Here is a 16,501-nt window from a genome sequence, read left to right as displayed (position 1 = left end):
GACTAGTGGATGTGCATAAAAATTATAATAAAAATGTTAAAATGGTAAATAGTGAGACTATAAAAATTTTCCTTAGTGTTATTTTATTTTTATAATTAAAATAAGTAAAAGAGATATGTGGGTATTTCTACAGAACTTAAGAAAGTCCTGCTATTATGGAAAATAAACATCATCACTAATCATTCAAAAACAGAGACTGTGAGACCTGCAGCCTAAGCCTGACTTCTTAAGGCACACAGTGTGACAAGGGCCATAGTTATCCTGTCTAATTCTAGTTTGGAAAGAGGCACAGATCTGGACACAATCTCTGATCCTTAAGTGTTTCAGTGGACTCTCAACTTGCAATTGTATTCTACACAATCACCACAGTGCATCTTTACCCAGACAGAAGTGCAGGATAAGAAGAGAGCTTGGAGGTCATGCATCCTTAAAAGGCTGGCAATCTGGGATGCCATGACATGCACACAGAAGATGAGAATGTAATGCTTATACCCAACTTCTGCCTCAGCTTTGCTCACTCTCCATTCCCATGTTCTTCCTGCCCTGGAGCAGCAGCCCCTGGTCACCTGAAGCCTCCCTCCCTTGGGGTGTCCCATCCAAGTCTGTCTTTTCTAAATAGGAAACCAGTGCTATGAACCTAGGCCTCCATCCCAACTTGTCCTTTAGAATTCATAACTGCAAATGCCTGCTGTCTGGCGGGTTTCTTTTTGAGAGGTAATGGACTGAACAACTTCACACTAAGAATGAAAGAAATGCCAGTAAGATTCCATCTCTACTAATAAAACAAACCCAGACAGCATAGTTCATAAATCATGATTCCTAGGGGAACATGTTAGTCTCTAACAGTGAAAAACCATGCCAGAAGAGGAAGAGGAAATAAGTTTCCTAGGATCCATTAAATTACAACATTTAATTGGACTTTTACTTACAGTAGAAAATATAACTACCACTCTTACCAACAAAAAGGAATAAGACAATTTAGGAATAGATGCATTTTTTAAAGAAATATTTTATAATGTAAGGTTTAATAATGAAAAACGGCTAGAGTAATATAACAAAATATATGTAAAGAATAATTATAAACCACATGATAAAGGTAAATAATGTTACAAAAATAAGTGATCTGTAGTTCCCAAAGCCTCAAAATAGCTATAGTACTGCCAGTAATGCTATTATTAAGCCATTTACTTATATTAGTATTAACAACCACATGTGTTTATGTATATGTTTATACATGAATCTTTGTATTTATCAATCTCACTAAGAAAGAATTCACAAAAATTCCTCTTTTTTATTCTAAAAAAAAGACTTATTTCTATAGAAGCAATCCTGTGTGCTGAAGTAATGACACAAGTATCTACTCATCTGATCATTAAGTGCTAACTGCAAAGAAAGAATAATGATTGCTTTATTTTTTTTTTAAATTCCTATCAGTGGTGTCTTAAAAAAATAAAATAAAAATATTTATTTTTATAACATTTGCAAGAATATTACAAAAGGAGTAATAAGTGGGGCACCTAGGTATGTCAGGGCTCCACACTGAATGTGGAGACTGCTTGAGAGTCTCTCTCTTTCTCCCCTTCTCTCTCTGCCCCTCTCCCTTGCTCAAGCTTGCTTTCTTTCTCTCTCTCTAAAAATTTTTTTAATGTTTTATTTATTTCAGAGAGAGAGAGAGAGAGATAGCGCAAGCAGGGGAGGGTCAGAGAGAGGGGGAGATACAGAATCCAAAACAGGCTCCAGGATCTGAGTTAGCTGGCAGCACAGAGCCTGACATGGGGCTTGAATCCATGAACTGTGAGAGCATGACCTGAGTCAAAGTCGGACACTTAACCGACTGAGTCACCAGGCATCCCCTTTCTCTCTCTCTAAAAAAAGGAGTAGTGTTTTCCTGACCTAGAGTCAAAATTTATCTATTTATATGTTCCACACATAGTAATATCTACAGTTTAATTTCCATTATTTTAAAAGAGAAAAATAAATTAGGGGTTTGCGTTTATAAAGAAATTTATCATATATTAGAAAAAGTTTTCCTGTGATAGATGAAATCCTATCACAATAAAAAATTATGGAAAAAAGAATGTTAACTCATAGTTCAAACTTAAATAGAGAGACAAAATAGCCAACACAATGTTGAAGAACAAAGTTGGAGGCCTGATACTACCTGACTTCAAAAAAGACCATAAAGATACAGTAATCAAAACACTCTAGTATTAGCTAAAGAATAGCCAAACAAATTAATGAAAAGAATAGACAACCCAAAAATAAGCCATAAATACAGCCAATTGATCTTTAAGAAATGAGTAAAGGGGATAAAATGGAGCAAAGGTGGTCTTTTCAATAAATGGTGCTGGAAAAACTAGATATCCACATGCAAATAATAATAATAATAATAATAATAATAACAACAACAACAATAAGTAAACCTAGACATGGACCTTACATCCTTCCCGAATTTTAATTCAAAACCAATCATAGGCCTAAATGTATACACAATGCTATAAAATTCTTAGAAGATAACTCGGGTAGAAATCTAGGTGACTTTAGGCGTGGTGATGCCTTTTTAGATACACCACCACAAACACGGTCTATGAGGTAACTGATAAGCCAGATTATCAAAATTAAAAACTGTTTATAAAAGACACCACTGAGAAAATGAGAAGATAAATCATAGACTGGGAGAAAATATTTGTCAAAGACACACCTGATAAATGACTTTTATGTAAGGAACTTTTACCCAAAGAACTCTTAAAACTCAACAATAAGAAAATGAACATCCTGACTTTAAAAGATGTTAAAGACCAAACAGATACTTCACCAAAGATACAGATGGAAAATATGTTCAACATCATTTGTCACTAATGCAAATTAAAACAACAAGATACCACTACACATCTGTTAGAATGGCCATAATATTGGTATCACCAAATGCTAGTAAAGCTATTGAGCAAAAAGAACTCTTAATCACTGCTGGTGGGAATGCAAAATGGTACACAGTTTTGGAAAACAGTAGAAGTTTCTTACAAAACTAAACATACTTACCATATGACCCAATAATGACACTCCTTGGTATTTACCCAAGGAAACTGTAAACTTAAGTCCACACAAAATCTGTACACAGATGTTTATAGCAGCTTTAATCATAAGTGCCCAAACTTAGGCAGCAATCAAGATATCATTCAGTATGTAAATAAATAAATAAACAGTGGTATATCCAGACAGTGGACTATTATTTAGTGATAAAAGGAATAAGCTATCAAATCACGGAAAGATATGGAGAAACATCACACAGAAATGTGAAAAAAGCTATCTGAAAAGGCTACAGACTGTGATATTCTGAAAAAGGCAAAACAACAGAAAAATTAAAAAGATTTAAAAGGTTTGCGGTTTCCAGGGGTAAATGGGAAGGACTGATGAATAGGCTGAACACAGAGAGTTTTCAGGGCAGTGAAATTATACTATATGACACTATATGGTGGATACATGACATTATATATTTGTACAAACCTACAGAATAAACTTCAAGGGTAATCCCACTCAATTTTGCCTGTGAGCCCAAAATTGCTCTAAAAAAAGAATGTTAATTTTTAAAACATTTAATGTAGAGAACATATCTAGTTCACATTTTTAATATAGCATATACAAACAGATTTTGTGGATTCCATAGCTATATTCCTTAGCCTATAATATAGTTTAAATTTTCTTTAATATGAAAGTTAGAAATAAATATCCATGGTGGCAATATCTACCTAATTACACTGAATTTATCTTGTTCTTTTACAAAGAAAGTACAAATATTGGTGATTTTACAGGGTATTTTTTTCTTTTAGAATTTTCACAGAAATGCTATCAAATGTTTCTCTAGATAACATTTTAGGATTGTCAGACATTCACTACAGATAAATCTTATAAGGCAACCTAGAAAAGAAGTTAGAAAACAAGCCAATGCAGTTGCTGCCTGTTTTCATAAATAAAGTTTTACTGAAACACAGCTGTGTCCAACTGTTCATAAAATGTCCATGGCTGCTTTCATGCTACAACAGCACTAGTGAGTAGCTACAATGAAGAATAACATAAGGTCCACAAAGCCTAAGATATTTACTACATGGCCCTTTACAAAAAAATAGTTTCCTGGTTCCTAAGAATAAGTAGTTGGCATTTGGTAATATTTTTGATTAAAGAAAGAATATTGGTCTTTAACCTTTATTTATACATAATAAATAATGCAGTTCAAAGCAGTTTTCTAATGAAGATCAGAGAAATACACCGACATAAAATAAATGTACATAAAGTGATCATGACATGATGGTTAGTGGAGAATGAACTCACATGGCCTGGATATACAAGTACACTACTAAAATGATGGAAAGATGCTACTTTATTTTGTACAGCACCTCATGTTCCTCACACGTCAAATGACGATAAGAGTACCTGCCTCATTGCTGGTGAGAGGATTCAATGAAAATAAATGTAAGAGAATTTTAGCCATTTCAGACACTTAATCATTAGGAAAGGTAAGCCACTAATACCACATAATTTAATCATGATTTCTTTTCCTTAAAGGTTAGTCTTAAACCTAAGGACATACTCTTGAGATTAGTTAGAAACCTGATTTTAAAGTTATTTCTTAAAGGGGCAAAATGCATCAAAGATGCTCAGTGGGCCGTGTTCTATGCCTTCAAGTTTAATTCATCATTGATTTGTTTATATACTGGGGCTCAAAACAAGATTTAGTCTGGATAAAAAGGATTTCACTGCTCTTAAAACAAATTTAAAAACCAAAGGACCAGAAAGTATTTAATTTTATGTGTCATAAAAGGCTAATAGCATAGGAAAAAATTCCATAATAAAATAAAATGATCCTAAGAACCACATACAATTGGGAAATGATTAAGTTTTATGCAAGCAATTATTATCATCCTTTTTCTTTAATAATCTTGATTGGAGCATTTTGAACAAAGGAGTATAAAAGTAAAACTGCTTAATTCCCAAGCACAATAAAACAATATAAAACTTTATCATATATATTCCAACTGATACTACTTCATGAAAACAGTAAGAATAATAGAACATTCAAAATTTTTACATTATGCAAAAATTTACAAATTAAAAATTTTGAGGTATGAAGGAAGATTGCTTTTTTAAAAGATTAAAACAATACAGATGTGTAAAGGAAGAAATCAACAACAACCAGATGTGTAAAGGAAGAAATCCTTCTCTCTCTTATCCATTTAATGAAATAGTAAAAAAATAAAATAAAATGACCTATCAATAGTGGATGATAATTTGTCTATGATATTTTATGACTTACATGGCTAACTTATCTGGCTAAAAAATTAGTAAAAAAAAAAAGAAACACCTCACAGACATTATCTCAGAATTCAATAACAATTTTAAAAGCATAAAAATTAACAATTTTAACCAGTAAGTATTCTCTAAAAAGAGGAGAAAATAAAGTATACCTGGTGTCCAGCCTTTACTTGCTTCAAAACACTTTCATAGCATACTTCATCCATGTTATTTAACTGTTGCACCTTAAGATTTTTAAAACATGAAAAATATCAAATGAAACAATTATAAACTTTCTAACTATCAACAAAACTTTGCTGGTCATTAAGCATTTTTTTTTTTTAGATTAACTAGAATGTAGAGACAACAAATGCAATATAAATACCTAGCATGTAACAGCCTATTAAGAAACACAGTATAATTTAAAAGTACAAAGGGGCGCTTGGGTGGCTCAGCCAGTTAAGCATCCTACTTCAGTTCAGGTCATGGTCTCATGGTTCATGAGTTTGAGCCCCACATGGGGCTCTCCACTCTCAGCATAGGGCCTGCTTCAGATCCTCTGTCTCCCTCCTTCTCTGCCCCTTCTTTCTCTCTCTCTCTCAAAAATAAATAAAAAGATCTAAAAATAAAAAAAGTACAAATAAAATACCTCATACTTTCTAAGTTAGTATGAAAAAAAAAAAAACAAGCAGCAAGTGATACTGAGAACACCTGAATCAATTAATGATAAAATACGTACATCATAACTATTATCACATCATGAACTATCCTTCTGTCTGTAAGTCTGGAATGGCTCACAACAACTCTGAAGATACCTTACTTTATGCACTGTAGATGGAGAGTATATATGCTGTCCCAGTGGCAATCACTTCTGGTACTTTATGAGTATTTTATTTGTAATAATGTAAGGTAAAATGACCCTATGTTACTAATAAAATTCTTTTTAGACAATTAATGCAATACATTAAAAACCAGGGCTGACATAGTAACACAGGATTCCATCTTATTTATTTATTTATTTATTTATTTATTTTATTTCTGAGAGAGAGAGAGAGAGAGAGGGAAGGAGGGAGGGAGGGACAGCATGAGCAGGGGAGGGTCAGAGAGAGAGGGAGACACAGAATATGAAGCAGGCTCCAGGGCTCTGAGCTGGNGAGAAAGAGAGAGAGAGAGGGAAGGAGGGAGGGAGGGACAGCATGAGCAGGGGAGGGTCAGAGAGAGAGGGAGACACAGAATATGAAGCAGGCTCCAGGGCTCTGAGCTGGCTGTCAGCACAGACCAACACGGGGCTTGAACCCACAGACCATTGGATCATGGCCAGAGTCGAAGTTGGATGCTTTAACTGACTGAGCCACCCAGGTGCCCCCATCTTATTTTATTTTATAAAGAGGTCATAAGGCCCCTCTTCTCTTAAACCTATTTCTTTTACAGAAAACAAAAAATATTAAACAGAATATTAAATGCATAAATTTTGAGCAAAGCAAAAATATTCCTTCACGGTATTATAAAACGAAAGTCTAAAATGAGTACCCAAATAGTGTAAATGGTACACAGTAATAGATATAAACAAACTTTTTGGGTTTTTTTAATGTTTATTTTTGAGAGAGAGAGAGACAAAGTGTGAGCAGGGGAGGGGCAGAGAGAGAGGAAGACAAAGAATCTGAAGCAGGCTCCAGGCTCCGAGCTCTCAGCACAGAGCCCAGTGCAGGGCTCTAACCCATGAACTGAGAGATCATGACCTAAGCTGAAGTCAGAGGCTTAACCAACTGAATCACCGAGGCATCCCTATAAACAAAGTTTTAAAAGCGTTATANTTATAAAGAATTTAAGAAATCCAACTTACCTATATAATTTATATAATTATAAAAGATTGTAAGTTAAATAGAACACCTCATTAATAGTTGCTACTAGGAATTATTTTCCAGTGGCATAAACTGTATTAATTTTTAGATAAGTAGTATATCAAAATACATATTACTGGCTTAATGAGAGCCTTTTATTATTTCACACTAGCCTTCAATCATTTCAAAGTAACTTTTTGAAACTTAGGACCTTATATATAACTTGTATTATTAGCCAAGAATACAAAATATACATTGATAATAGCAATGAAAACAATAAGCAACTTTTTGAAGGAGTTATATTACTACTTACAGCTGAGGAAATGTGCTTGATTTTGTCTAAGATGTTTAATTTGTAATCCTACTAAAATGGCCTTTTGGAAAAATCCCAAATAAGCATTAAACAATACATCAACACAAACATTTTTAGACAAGTGTATTATTAAAAAATATATTTACCTTATTTGCACTTTTAACGCCCAGAAATGTCTGTCCAAGAGGAACTGGTCGAAAACGGCCATCAAAGTAGAAAAGTCCAATACAGGGATTAACGTGTAAAAATGTAGCAACATCGAGGTAGTTGGGTAAGGTCGCAGAGAGCCCCAGAATCCTTATCATACTCTGTGTGGATTCTACCTACATGGGTTATATTATTTAATGTATGAGGTAGATTCAACCCATTCACATTATTACAGAGTTTGAAATAAGTTTTAATAAACAGAGAGTATGAAAAACTTATAATAAAACAATTTTCCAACCCCTCAAAAAAATGTAATAACAATACAGAGTCTGAAAGACAGATAACTGTCCGTATCTGAAAGATAAACAGTGAAACAATGAAAGAAAAATGGTCTAAATCTACCATCAAAGACAAAATAATTTAAAATGTAATTTTAGATTTCCTGAAGAATCTTATTAGTTAATTTTTTTTCTGAAAATGTAACAAAGTAAGTGACATACATGGATTAGGTTTTAGTCTAAGTTTTATCAATTTAAAATTTCAGGTGCTAAAAACACAAAAGTCTAAAATAATTAAGGTAAATATTTCTAGTGTTTCACAAATTTAAATTTAAAACGAATGACAACTGTATGACAGAAATATTTGAAACTATGTGTTTATATATATTCAATGAAAATTTATTTCCATGGACTTTTTAAAAACTTATTGAAGACTCATTTATTGAAAAAGCATTTTCTTTCCCTTTTTAAAGATTGCTTACTTAGTCTATAATTCTTTCTCTATTATATAGTATTCCTTTTACCATATCATAGTAACATACAGTTGAGTATATCAAAATAAATGACTGAGAAACCAAAACAACTACCTATTCTATCACAGAGGAAGTTTTCAAATTGGTTTACCAAATTATCATTACGCAATTTATATTAAAATAATTTCATATTCATAACAAGAGAGAGAAAGTTTGATTGCATAGAATAATAGCCAAACTTGGGGAAAAAATACAAACTACTCAAAACATGAATTAAGCCACATTTTTTGTATTCACTGGTGTAGTGTAATAGTCTCATTTTCTTTCAGAGCACTATTGATAACACTTATTTTATTTGTTTACCAATTATCTATCAAGCTCTTAACGACAGGCACAGTGCCAACAGGGCAGGAGCCTGGAGTCCATATGTAGGTCGGACGCTTAACTAACTGAGCTACCCACGTGCCCCAGAGGTTTCTTTACTTTAGTTTTTGTAACTGGCTTTTAAAAATTCTATTGTTTTGGGGCTCCTGGGTGGCTTAGTCGGTTAAGCGTCTGACTTTCGCTTAGGTCATGATCTCGCGGTTCGTGGGTTCGAGCCCCGCGTCAGGCTCTGTGCTGACTGCCAGCTCAGAGCCTGGAGCCTGTTTCAGTCTGTGACTCCCTCTCTCTCTGACCCTCCCCTGCTCACGCTGTCTCTCTCTCTTTCTCCTAGAAATAAATAAAAAAAAAACATTAAAAAAAATAAATAAAATAAAAATTCTATTGTTTTCCTAATTTATAATTAATTTTATTTTTCAGCTTTATTATTTTTTCATTTGTTTTCATTAGTATATTTTGTACCAAACATAATTAACCTATTTATAGTGTCTCCATTCCTGTTTCATTTTAGAGTATAATTCTTCCTTTGAATTACTGAATANGTCCCTCTCTCCTTCCTACTCTTCCTTCCATGATCACTTACTGACCTCTAAGTGGCTGCGGATTAATCTTTCAACTAGTTGGGTTTTAAATCTTCATTTTATCAAATATAAAAGTGTACAACATATGCATGTATGTATGTATATATATGTGTGTATATACCTATATAGATGTATATATAGAATTTTATCATATAAAAGTTATTTCTAAATTACTACTATATTCTGTAAAGACTATGATCTGTTCCATTTCTGCTTTGAAAAAATGTCCCATAGAGACCTGAGATTTATCTATTCATAGGTTATACAATCCTGTATGTTTGATCACTTTACCACATTAATTATATTATTCAAATTCTCTACATTAGCAATACAGGAAGTTAGTATTTGCCAAAAGAAAAAATCATTTTAATCACGTACAAACTTCCCATTTTAAATTAGGAGGCAAATTAATTTTCTCCTCCTAAGGGGAATTTCTATCATTAGCATGATACAGTCTAGGACCATTCACACCTTGGTACAGATTCTGCAGAGACTATAGGTGGCATTCTGCTGCCCCATGTCCCTATAATAGCCCTACTGTCTATGTTCTCATATCCCTTCTGCTTTCATATTTTGTATACTTGGCTTCCAAAGTCTGATTTAGAAAATGCTTTCTTACTTGAAAAAAAAAATTGAAAGCCTCTACTGTAATTTTAAAAAGTACACATGACTTAGAATGAATTTGGCAAGTTAATCAACCTATGAGAGTGCATATAAAAAGATTTCTAACCTTAACGTTATATTATTATATATTTTAAGTCTAGGAATGCTTGCCATTCTCACTTACTTGTTATCATATATAAAATAAGGGAGTTCATGGAGAAACATTTGGCTAAATATTTAATCATTTCTTCAGATTCCTATGTCCTTCTTATTTACAGCTAATTTTAGTCAAAACTTGCTTGCATCATACTGGTATCTCCAACTTTACTGCTCCTAAGTGACCAATTGCCAAATGCTGGATTTCTCCTTGCACACTGCGGTACAATGCACACACAGTTCAGGAGAGTCCAAATGCCTGGATATATTCCCTGACACAAATACTTCTTACAGGCACAAGAGAAAATGTGGTCCTGTAACTTCCAAACCAATTCTGTAAGTTTAGAGAGGAGTGTAGACATTATATCTGGACCTATTTGAGGACTAAATAAAATACTACCTATGAGATATATATGGCTCCTTAGAAAGATGATTCTTACCACTTTGGTAAAAATAAGAATGACAACTTTCAAATTAAAGGTATTTAGATGGATGTAAAAACAACCTTCCCCCTAAAAAACTCCAAACTGAGTTATCATGTACTGAATCAATATAAACATTTGTATGGCAGAATTACAGACTGGTTAAAGACACAGACCCAATTGTTCCATTAAATTTATAAATCAGAGGATTCCATAAAAATCATATAATAAGCTAAATTATAGAAGAAATGAAAAAATGAGGAAATATATGAATGAATTTTCAAAATATGCTTTTAAATTTAGTTCAAAAAGTTTAGGTTTAGTTGATATCTAGAAAACAACTCAAGCTTTGGAAATCATATTTTGTTAAATTATTGTTCATTCACTGATTGTTAATAGTTTATAAATCTGCTTTGAGAAAAGGGGGACAAAGTATGGTCACATTTGATATTCATTATTTCGAGAAAGGGTTCAAGAATAAAAGAAATCACAACAGACAGAAAAGGGAGTAAACAAAATATTATTATTCTTTACAAAGGAGGAAGGGTAGCATTTTAAGTTAAATCAGAGAAGGTTTTGTCAATCATTTCATTAGTCAGTCAACAGACTGTGTAATGTAACTGCATTTGAGGAGAGGGGGGCACCAAGAAATAGCAGTGAACAAAACTGTCTTTACAATCAAGGAGCTGATGTTTTATTCGAGGAGAGACAACGATAAATTCACAAACAAATTAGGTAATTTCAGGTACCAATATCACTAAGTGCAGTGAGTAGAGTAAAACAAGGTAATAGCACAGAAGGTAGCATGGGTGGGGCCTCATTTTACGTGGGATAATGAGGAAAAGCCTCACTAAAGAAGAAATATTATGACCAGGGGATAAAAGTCTTAAAACAGAAGAAAAGTACAAAGACTATGGGATTGGAACAAGCTGAGCAGGAAGAAGAAGGAGAGGACGAAGTGTGGATAGAGCTGAATTGAGAGGTAGACTGAGAATCCTTTCATGCATGACTTTGTAGGCCATAATTCACAAGCTTGATTCAATACATACAAAGTACACTCTCTACCCAAAGTACTTAGAAATGCACAATGGAATTAACATTAAATTGCTATAGGAACTTTTAAACAATTAAACACTTTTAACAATTAAATGTACTAAGTCACAAAAAACTCAGTTCCAAATAAAAAAAAGAATATAGGCCACTTTCTCTGATTACAATGTAACATATCTAGAAAGATAAAACCAAGAGATGGCCAAAAACTTCTATTCATTTAGTAATTAAAATATATCATTATGATCCCATGAGACTATGATCCCAATGGAGACTATATCCTCCATTGCAGGTTTCTGAGGAAGCTTTTGATAAGTTTGCTTAGTTTAGAAGACTCAGTGGGTATAAGCAAAGTAGTCCAATGGGAGTAACAGGAATACTTCCATAATTAGCCATCCATCAACAATGGCTTAAGACAAACTTTATGCAATGCGGATACCACTGAATAAGACACAGATCCACAGAGACTATTTGCAGAAGCATAAAGAGGGAGCATCAAAAAATGATAGAGAGGGATAAAAATTAAAGTGTAAATACATACACAATATCTTACCATGAATTTGCTTTCACTAAAAAATCTTGTAGCTATCAGCAAAAACCCAAATCAAACCCAACTAAAAACAAAGGAACCCTCTATAGGGGAAATAATGAACACACCTACTACTCAAGAAACCCCCTTTGCATGTTGTGATGAGAATCCTATACATTGATTACAATTATTTTTTTAAGCTTTTTTGGGGTATTTATTCATTTTGAGAGACAGAGAGAAAAAGAGAGGGCACACAGAGGTGCATGTGCAGCAGGGGTAGAGAAAGAATCCTCAGCAGGTTTCCCCCGCTGTCAGTGTGGAGCCCAGCACTGAACTCAGTCTCAGGAACCATAACATCATGGCCTGAGCTATACTCAAGAGTCGGGCTTAACTGACTAAGCCACCTAGGAGCCCCTAGAATGATGATTTTAATTACACAATAGTTCTCTGTAGTAGTGGGGATAATTTGAAAGGAAATGAATGTGATCTTTTTGTTCTAAAATCGTTACTTATAACAAAATTACTGAACATATTTTAAGGTATTTTGATGTTAAATACATGATACTCTGCAAACACCATAGACCTTTTTCTGCTAAAATTCTATTTTATTTTTTTTAATTTCTTTTTTTTTTTTTTACATTTTTATTTATTATTGAGAGAGAGAGAGAGAGAACAAAGCGGGTAGGGACGGAGAAAGAAGGAGACACAGAACCTGAAACAGGCTCCAGGCTCTGAGCTAGCTGTCAGCACAGAGCCTGACGCGGGGCCCTAACCCACGAACCATGAGATCATGACCTCAGCTGAAGTCAGATGCTCAACCGACTGAGCCACCCAGCCACCCCTACAATTCCATTTTAAAATTATTCCATGTTTTTAACCTAAAAATATGATCCTATTATTCTTGATATATATAATAATGCTGTATGTGAAATACTTTATTTTAAATGAGAATAACTTGGAACTTTATGTCCTAAACCAAATCTCAAAGCCCTATAAACTACACTATAAGCCATAAATTCACCTAAAAAGTATTAATTGTTGAAAACTATAAAAATTTTAATATTTTACAGCTTCTTTTTTATAATCAACCTAAATACTAAGACACAAGTTTTTAGGATGTTTGCCTTTATATACAATAGATGTTTAGACAGTTTAAAAGACAACTAATACTAGTTCAGTGTGTTAAATACAATGGATGTGGCCTTTCTTACACTCTGTTTTCCAAATTCCTCTCAATCATGTTAAGTGTCTTGTGAATTTAGTCCCTGAGATTGCCACACAACTTCAGAATCTGAACACACTCTACACTGCATTAGAGTACTTTTTGATGGTGCTTCTATTAGTTACAAATGTTGATGTGCTGTGTAAAACACTGGCAGATGGGAACTACTGGGAACATCTGGTAATCAAAAGGTACAAATAAACACAGGAACTTGGCCTTCTAATAAAAATAGTTATGAGCCTTGTGATAGTACATTAAAAATATGAGAAGAATCACAAAGACCCTTCTTTCAAGGATATTAAAATCTAGTAAAGGATACAAATGAAGACAGAATTTCTCATAACCAATAACACATTCTGCCTTCAGTGAGATGAATTTCATTTCTGGAAGAGGGTCAATGGTTTTGGAAAAGAAATGGGGAAGGAACACATAGTTTTGTGTGGCTGGAACCTATTATAGCTAAGGAATATGTAGATGTTAAAATTATACAAATAGATCACAGCTCCAACAGTCTTTAATGTCCAGATAAGAAATTTAAACACTTTTCTTTAGATACCAAACAGCAAGCCCTCGAAAAGTTTATGAGCATAGTAGTGATAAACCATACAACTGGAGTTTGATTATATTATGGTGATATCACATGTAGGATGAATATATATTTATATATCTATCTTATACACATTTTATATCATATATTAAGATATATTTCTTTAACTGTATTATATAAAAAATCTAAAATAAATAACCTATTATATAAAAAAATCTATAATTTTATATATTTAGTTCATATGCATTCAACTTAATATAGTTTATAATATTCATGTATTGTCTATGGAAATTTACACATAATTAATATTTATAAATTTACAATTCCTTCTATATATATATATACTATACAGTATCATGTCTCTGTGTACATATATACAGAAAATATTAGCAGCAGGCTTGCAATCCATTTGCTCCCTTAACTGGGGGTGCTCAGGAAAGAAAGATGTCCTAGTCAAACCCCCTGTAAACATGCTACTGAGAGACCTTCTGGTGAATGTATTAGTGATATTTACTTGACTTCTAATGTCCTATAGTTACAGGGAAGTCCTTATCTTTATAATGCTTTTAGCTAATGGACATGGTCCCTGTAGGTGGCTCAATGTAAATAAATCTAGAATGTATGGATTCATACGGCATGACTCCCTGAAAAACATCACTAAGCTATATAAATATCATGGTATAAAATAAATACATTTCATGATTAAAATAGCTCTCTTCTGTAAGTGATGCCCTTCCTTCTTGAATATCTGGGCCAGAGCCAATTATATGCGGCAAGAAAGGACCTGGAAAGTTGTGATGGCAGTTTCAGACTTTTCCATGCTTCACCTTTGTCTTACAACTACCTATATTATTGAAATTATTAAATTGGGTATTAGCTAAAATCTGATTTTTGTGTTTTAAATATTCCATTCCTTTGTGCTTTATGTATATGTGTTTATTTGTGTGTGTGTATACACATATTTTTAATTTATACAGTAAAATGTGAATATGTCCCAAATAACCCTCTAATTTCATTTCTATTATCAAACCACCTTTAAAGTTTGCAGCATATCCTTGCATGTGTATGCACCCTTGTCTACCCAAACCTAAAATGAATATAAGCAAGAACTTTGATTAACTATATCCACAGCACCTAGAACTACGTGGTTGGCACATGTTCACTAAATGAATGAATGAGAATATAAATATATATATTTTCTTCACATAAATGGGAATGGGTTCTATGTAGAGGAGAGCTTCCTTTTTCAATATGAATATATCTTTTAGATCCAGTTGATGCAGCTGTACCTCATTTGTTTTAAAGGCTGCAAAGTAGCATTTTATAATAAGACTATAATTTATTAAACCATTTCATCTTTTGTTGGACATCTGGGTTGCATTTCACATACTTTGCATTAACAAGAAAGGTTCAGTAAATACTCATGTATATATATGTTTGTGGGAGCACCTGGGTGGCTCAGTCGATTGAGTGTACAACTTTGACTCAGGTCATGATCTTACAGTTCATGAGTTCAAGCCCTGCTTTGGGCTCTCTGCTGTCAGTGTGGAGCCTGCTTTGGAGCCTCTGTCCCCCCTCTCTTCCTGCCCTCTCCCGCCATGACCACATGCTCATGTGTGCTCTCTCAAAAATAAACATTAAAAAAATTTATGAAAAAATATAGGTATGTGTGTGTGGTAAAAATTCCATACATGAGATCCCTAGAAGTAAAAACACAGGGTTGATTTTACGGGATTCTTTCAAATTACATTTTTTTTTCACTTTTGCCAATTTGATAAAAAAATCTCATGTGCTTTTAAGCATCTTTTCTATAATGTTCAGTATTTTTATTTCTATTATGAAATGTTTTCCTAATTTCTAAAAAGCTCAAATATCTTATTAATTTACAATAACTAATAAATATAAAATACATTGATTTTATGTGCTACAAATAATTTGTTACTCTGTCTTACATTTTAACTTTTTGGAGATGTCGTTGCTGGTCAGAAGTTTTTAATATTTAGACATCCAAATGTTCCACATGTTCCCTTTATAACCTTTGGCGTTTTGCATTTTGCTTAAAGCTTATCTACCTCCAAGGTTTTTAGAAATGCTCTCTTATGTCTTCTTTAATGTTTTGAGAGTTTTGCTTGATATAGTTAAATTACTAATCCATCTAGAATTTTATGGTGGATTTACCAGTTGAAAACACACTATTTTAAAACATTTTAAAATGCAATATAACCTCCCAAAATTTTGCACTCCATTTTTTGTATTAAATTCCCATATACAGATCTGGATCAAAACTGTTTAGCATATGAAATATAAAATACTTGATATCTAAGTGGTGACTGGAGTAAGGAAGAGTGTTCAGGAAGAAGGAAAACTTCCCAGTTTTGGGCTTGAGACTGGGATGTCATATATAAATATATAGAGCAGATGGCAGAGTTTCTGACATGTTTAGCAAGAGATATCCATGAGATATTACAATAGAAACATACAACTGCATCTGGATATGGCCAGAAGTCGGAGGAGTAAGATTTGCACTACATAGAATTAAGTGACACAAGCAAAGAAGTGTTATTTTCCCTGGGTAAATATTCAGAATGAAAAAAGAAGACGGCAACTGACTGTGATTTGGAGAATGTAAACATTTCAAGGATGAGAAAAGGAGACAGAAAGGGAGACTGTTA

The 16,501-nt window shown here is 33.2% G+C and overlaps 1 protein-coding gene across 1 annotated transcript in view; it reads right to left on the bottom strand.

Moving 5' to 3' along the window:
* The window catches only part of ASCC3 (activating signal cointegrator 1 complex subunit 3), a 328,548-nt gene that overhangs the window by 187,407 nt on the left and 124,640 nt on the right, over positions 1 to 16,501 (bottom strand). Inside the window, exons 12-13 of the mRNA XM_077770165.1 lie at positions 7,587 to 7,763; positions 5,460 to 5,531 (exon numbers count right to left, since the gene is read on the bottom strand). Of these exons, the coding sequence (XP_077626291.1) occupies positions 5,460 to 5,531; positions 7,587 to 7,763 (249 nt within the window). The remainder of the gene's footprint in view (positions 1 to 5,459; positions 5,532 to 7,586; positions 7,764 to 16,501) is intronic.

This window comes from Crocuta crocuta, unplaced genomic scaffold (assembly GCF_008692635.1).
Source record: "Crocuta crocuta isolate KB4526 unplaced genomic scaffold, BGI_CrCroc_1.0 scaffold286, whole genome shotgun sequence".
NCBI lineage: Eukaryota > Metazoa > Chordata > Mammalia > Carnivora > Hyaenidae > Crocuta > Crocuta crocuta.
Note: the sequence above shows the minus strand (reverse complement) of the source record. Positions and strands in the feature narration are given on the sequence as shown.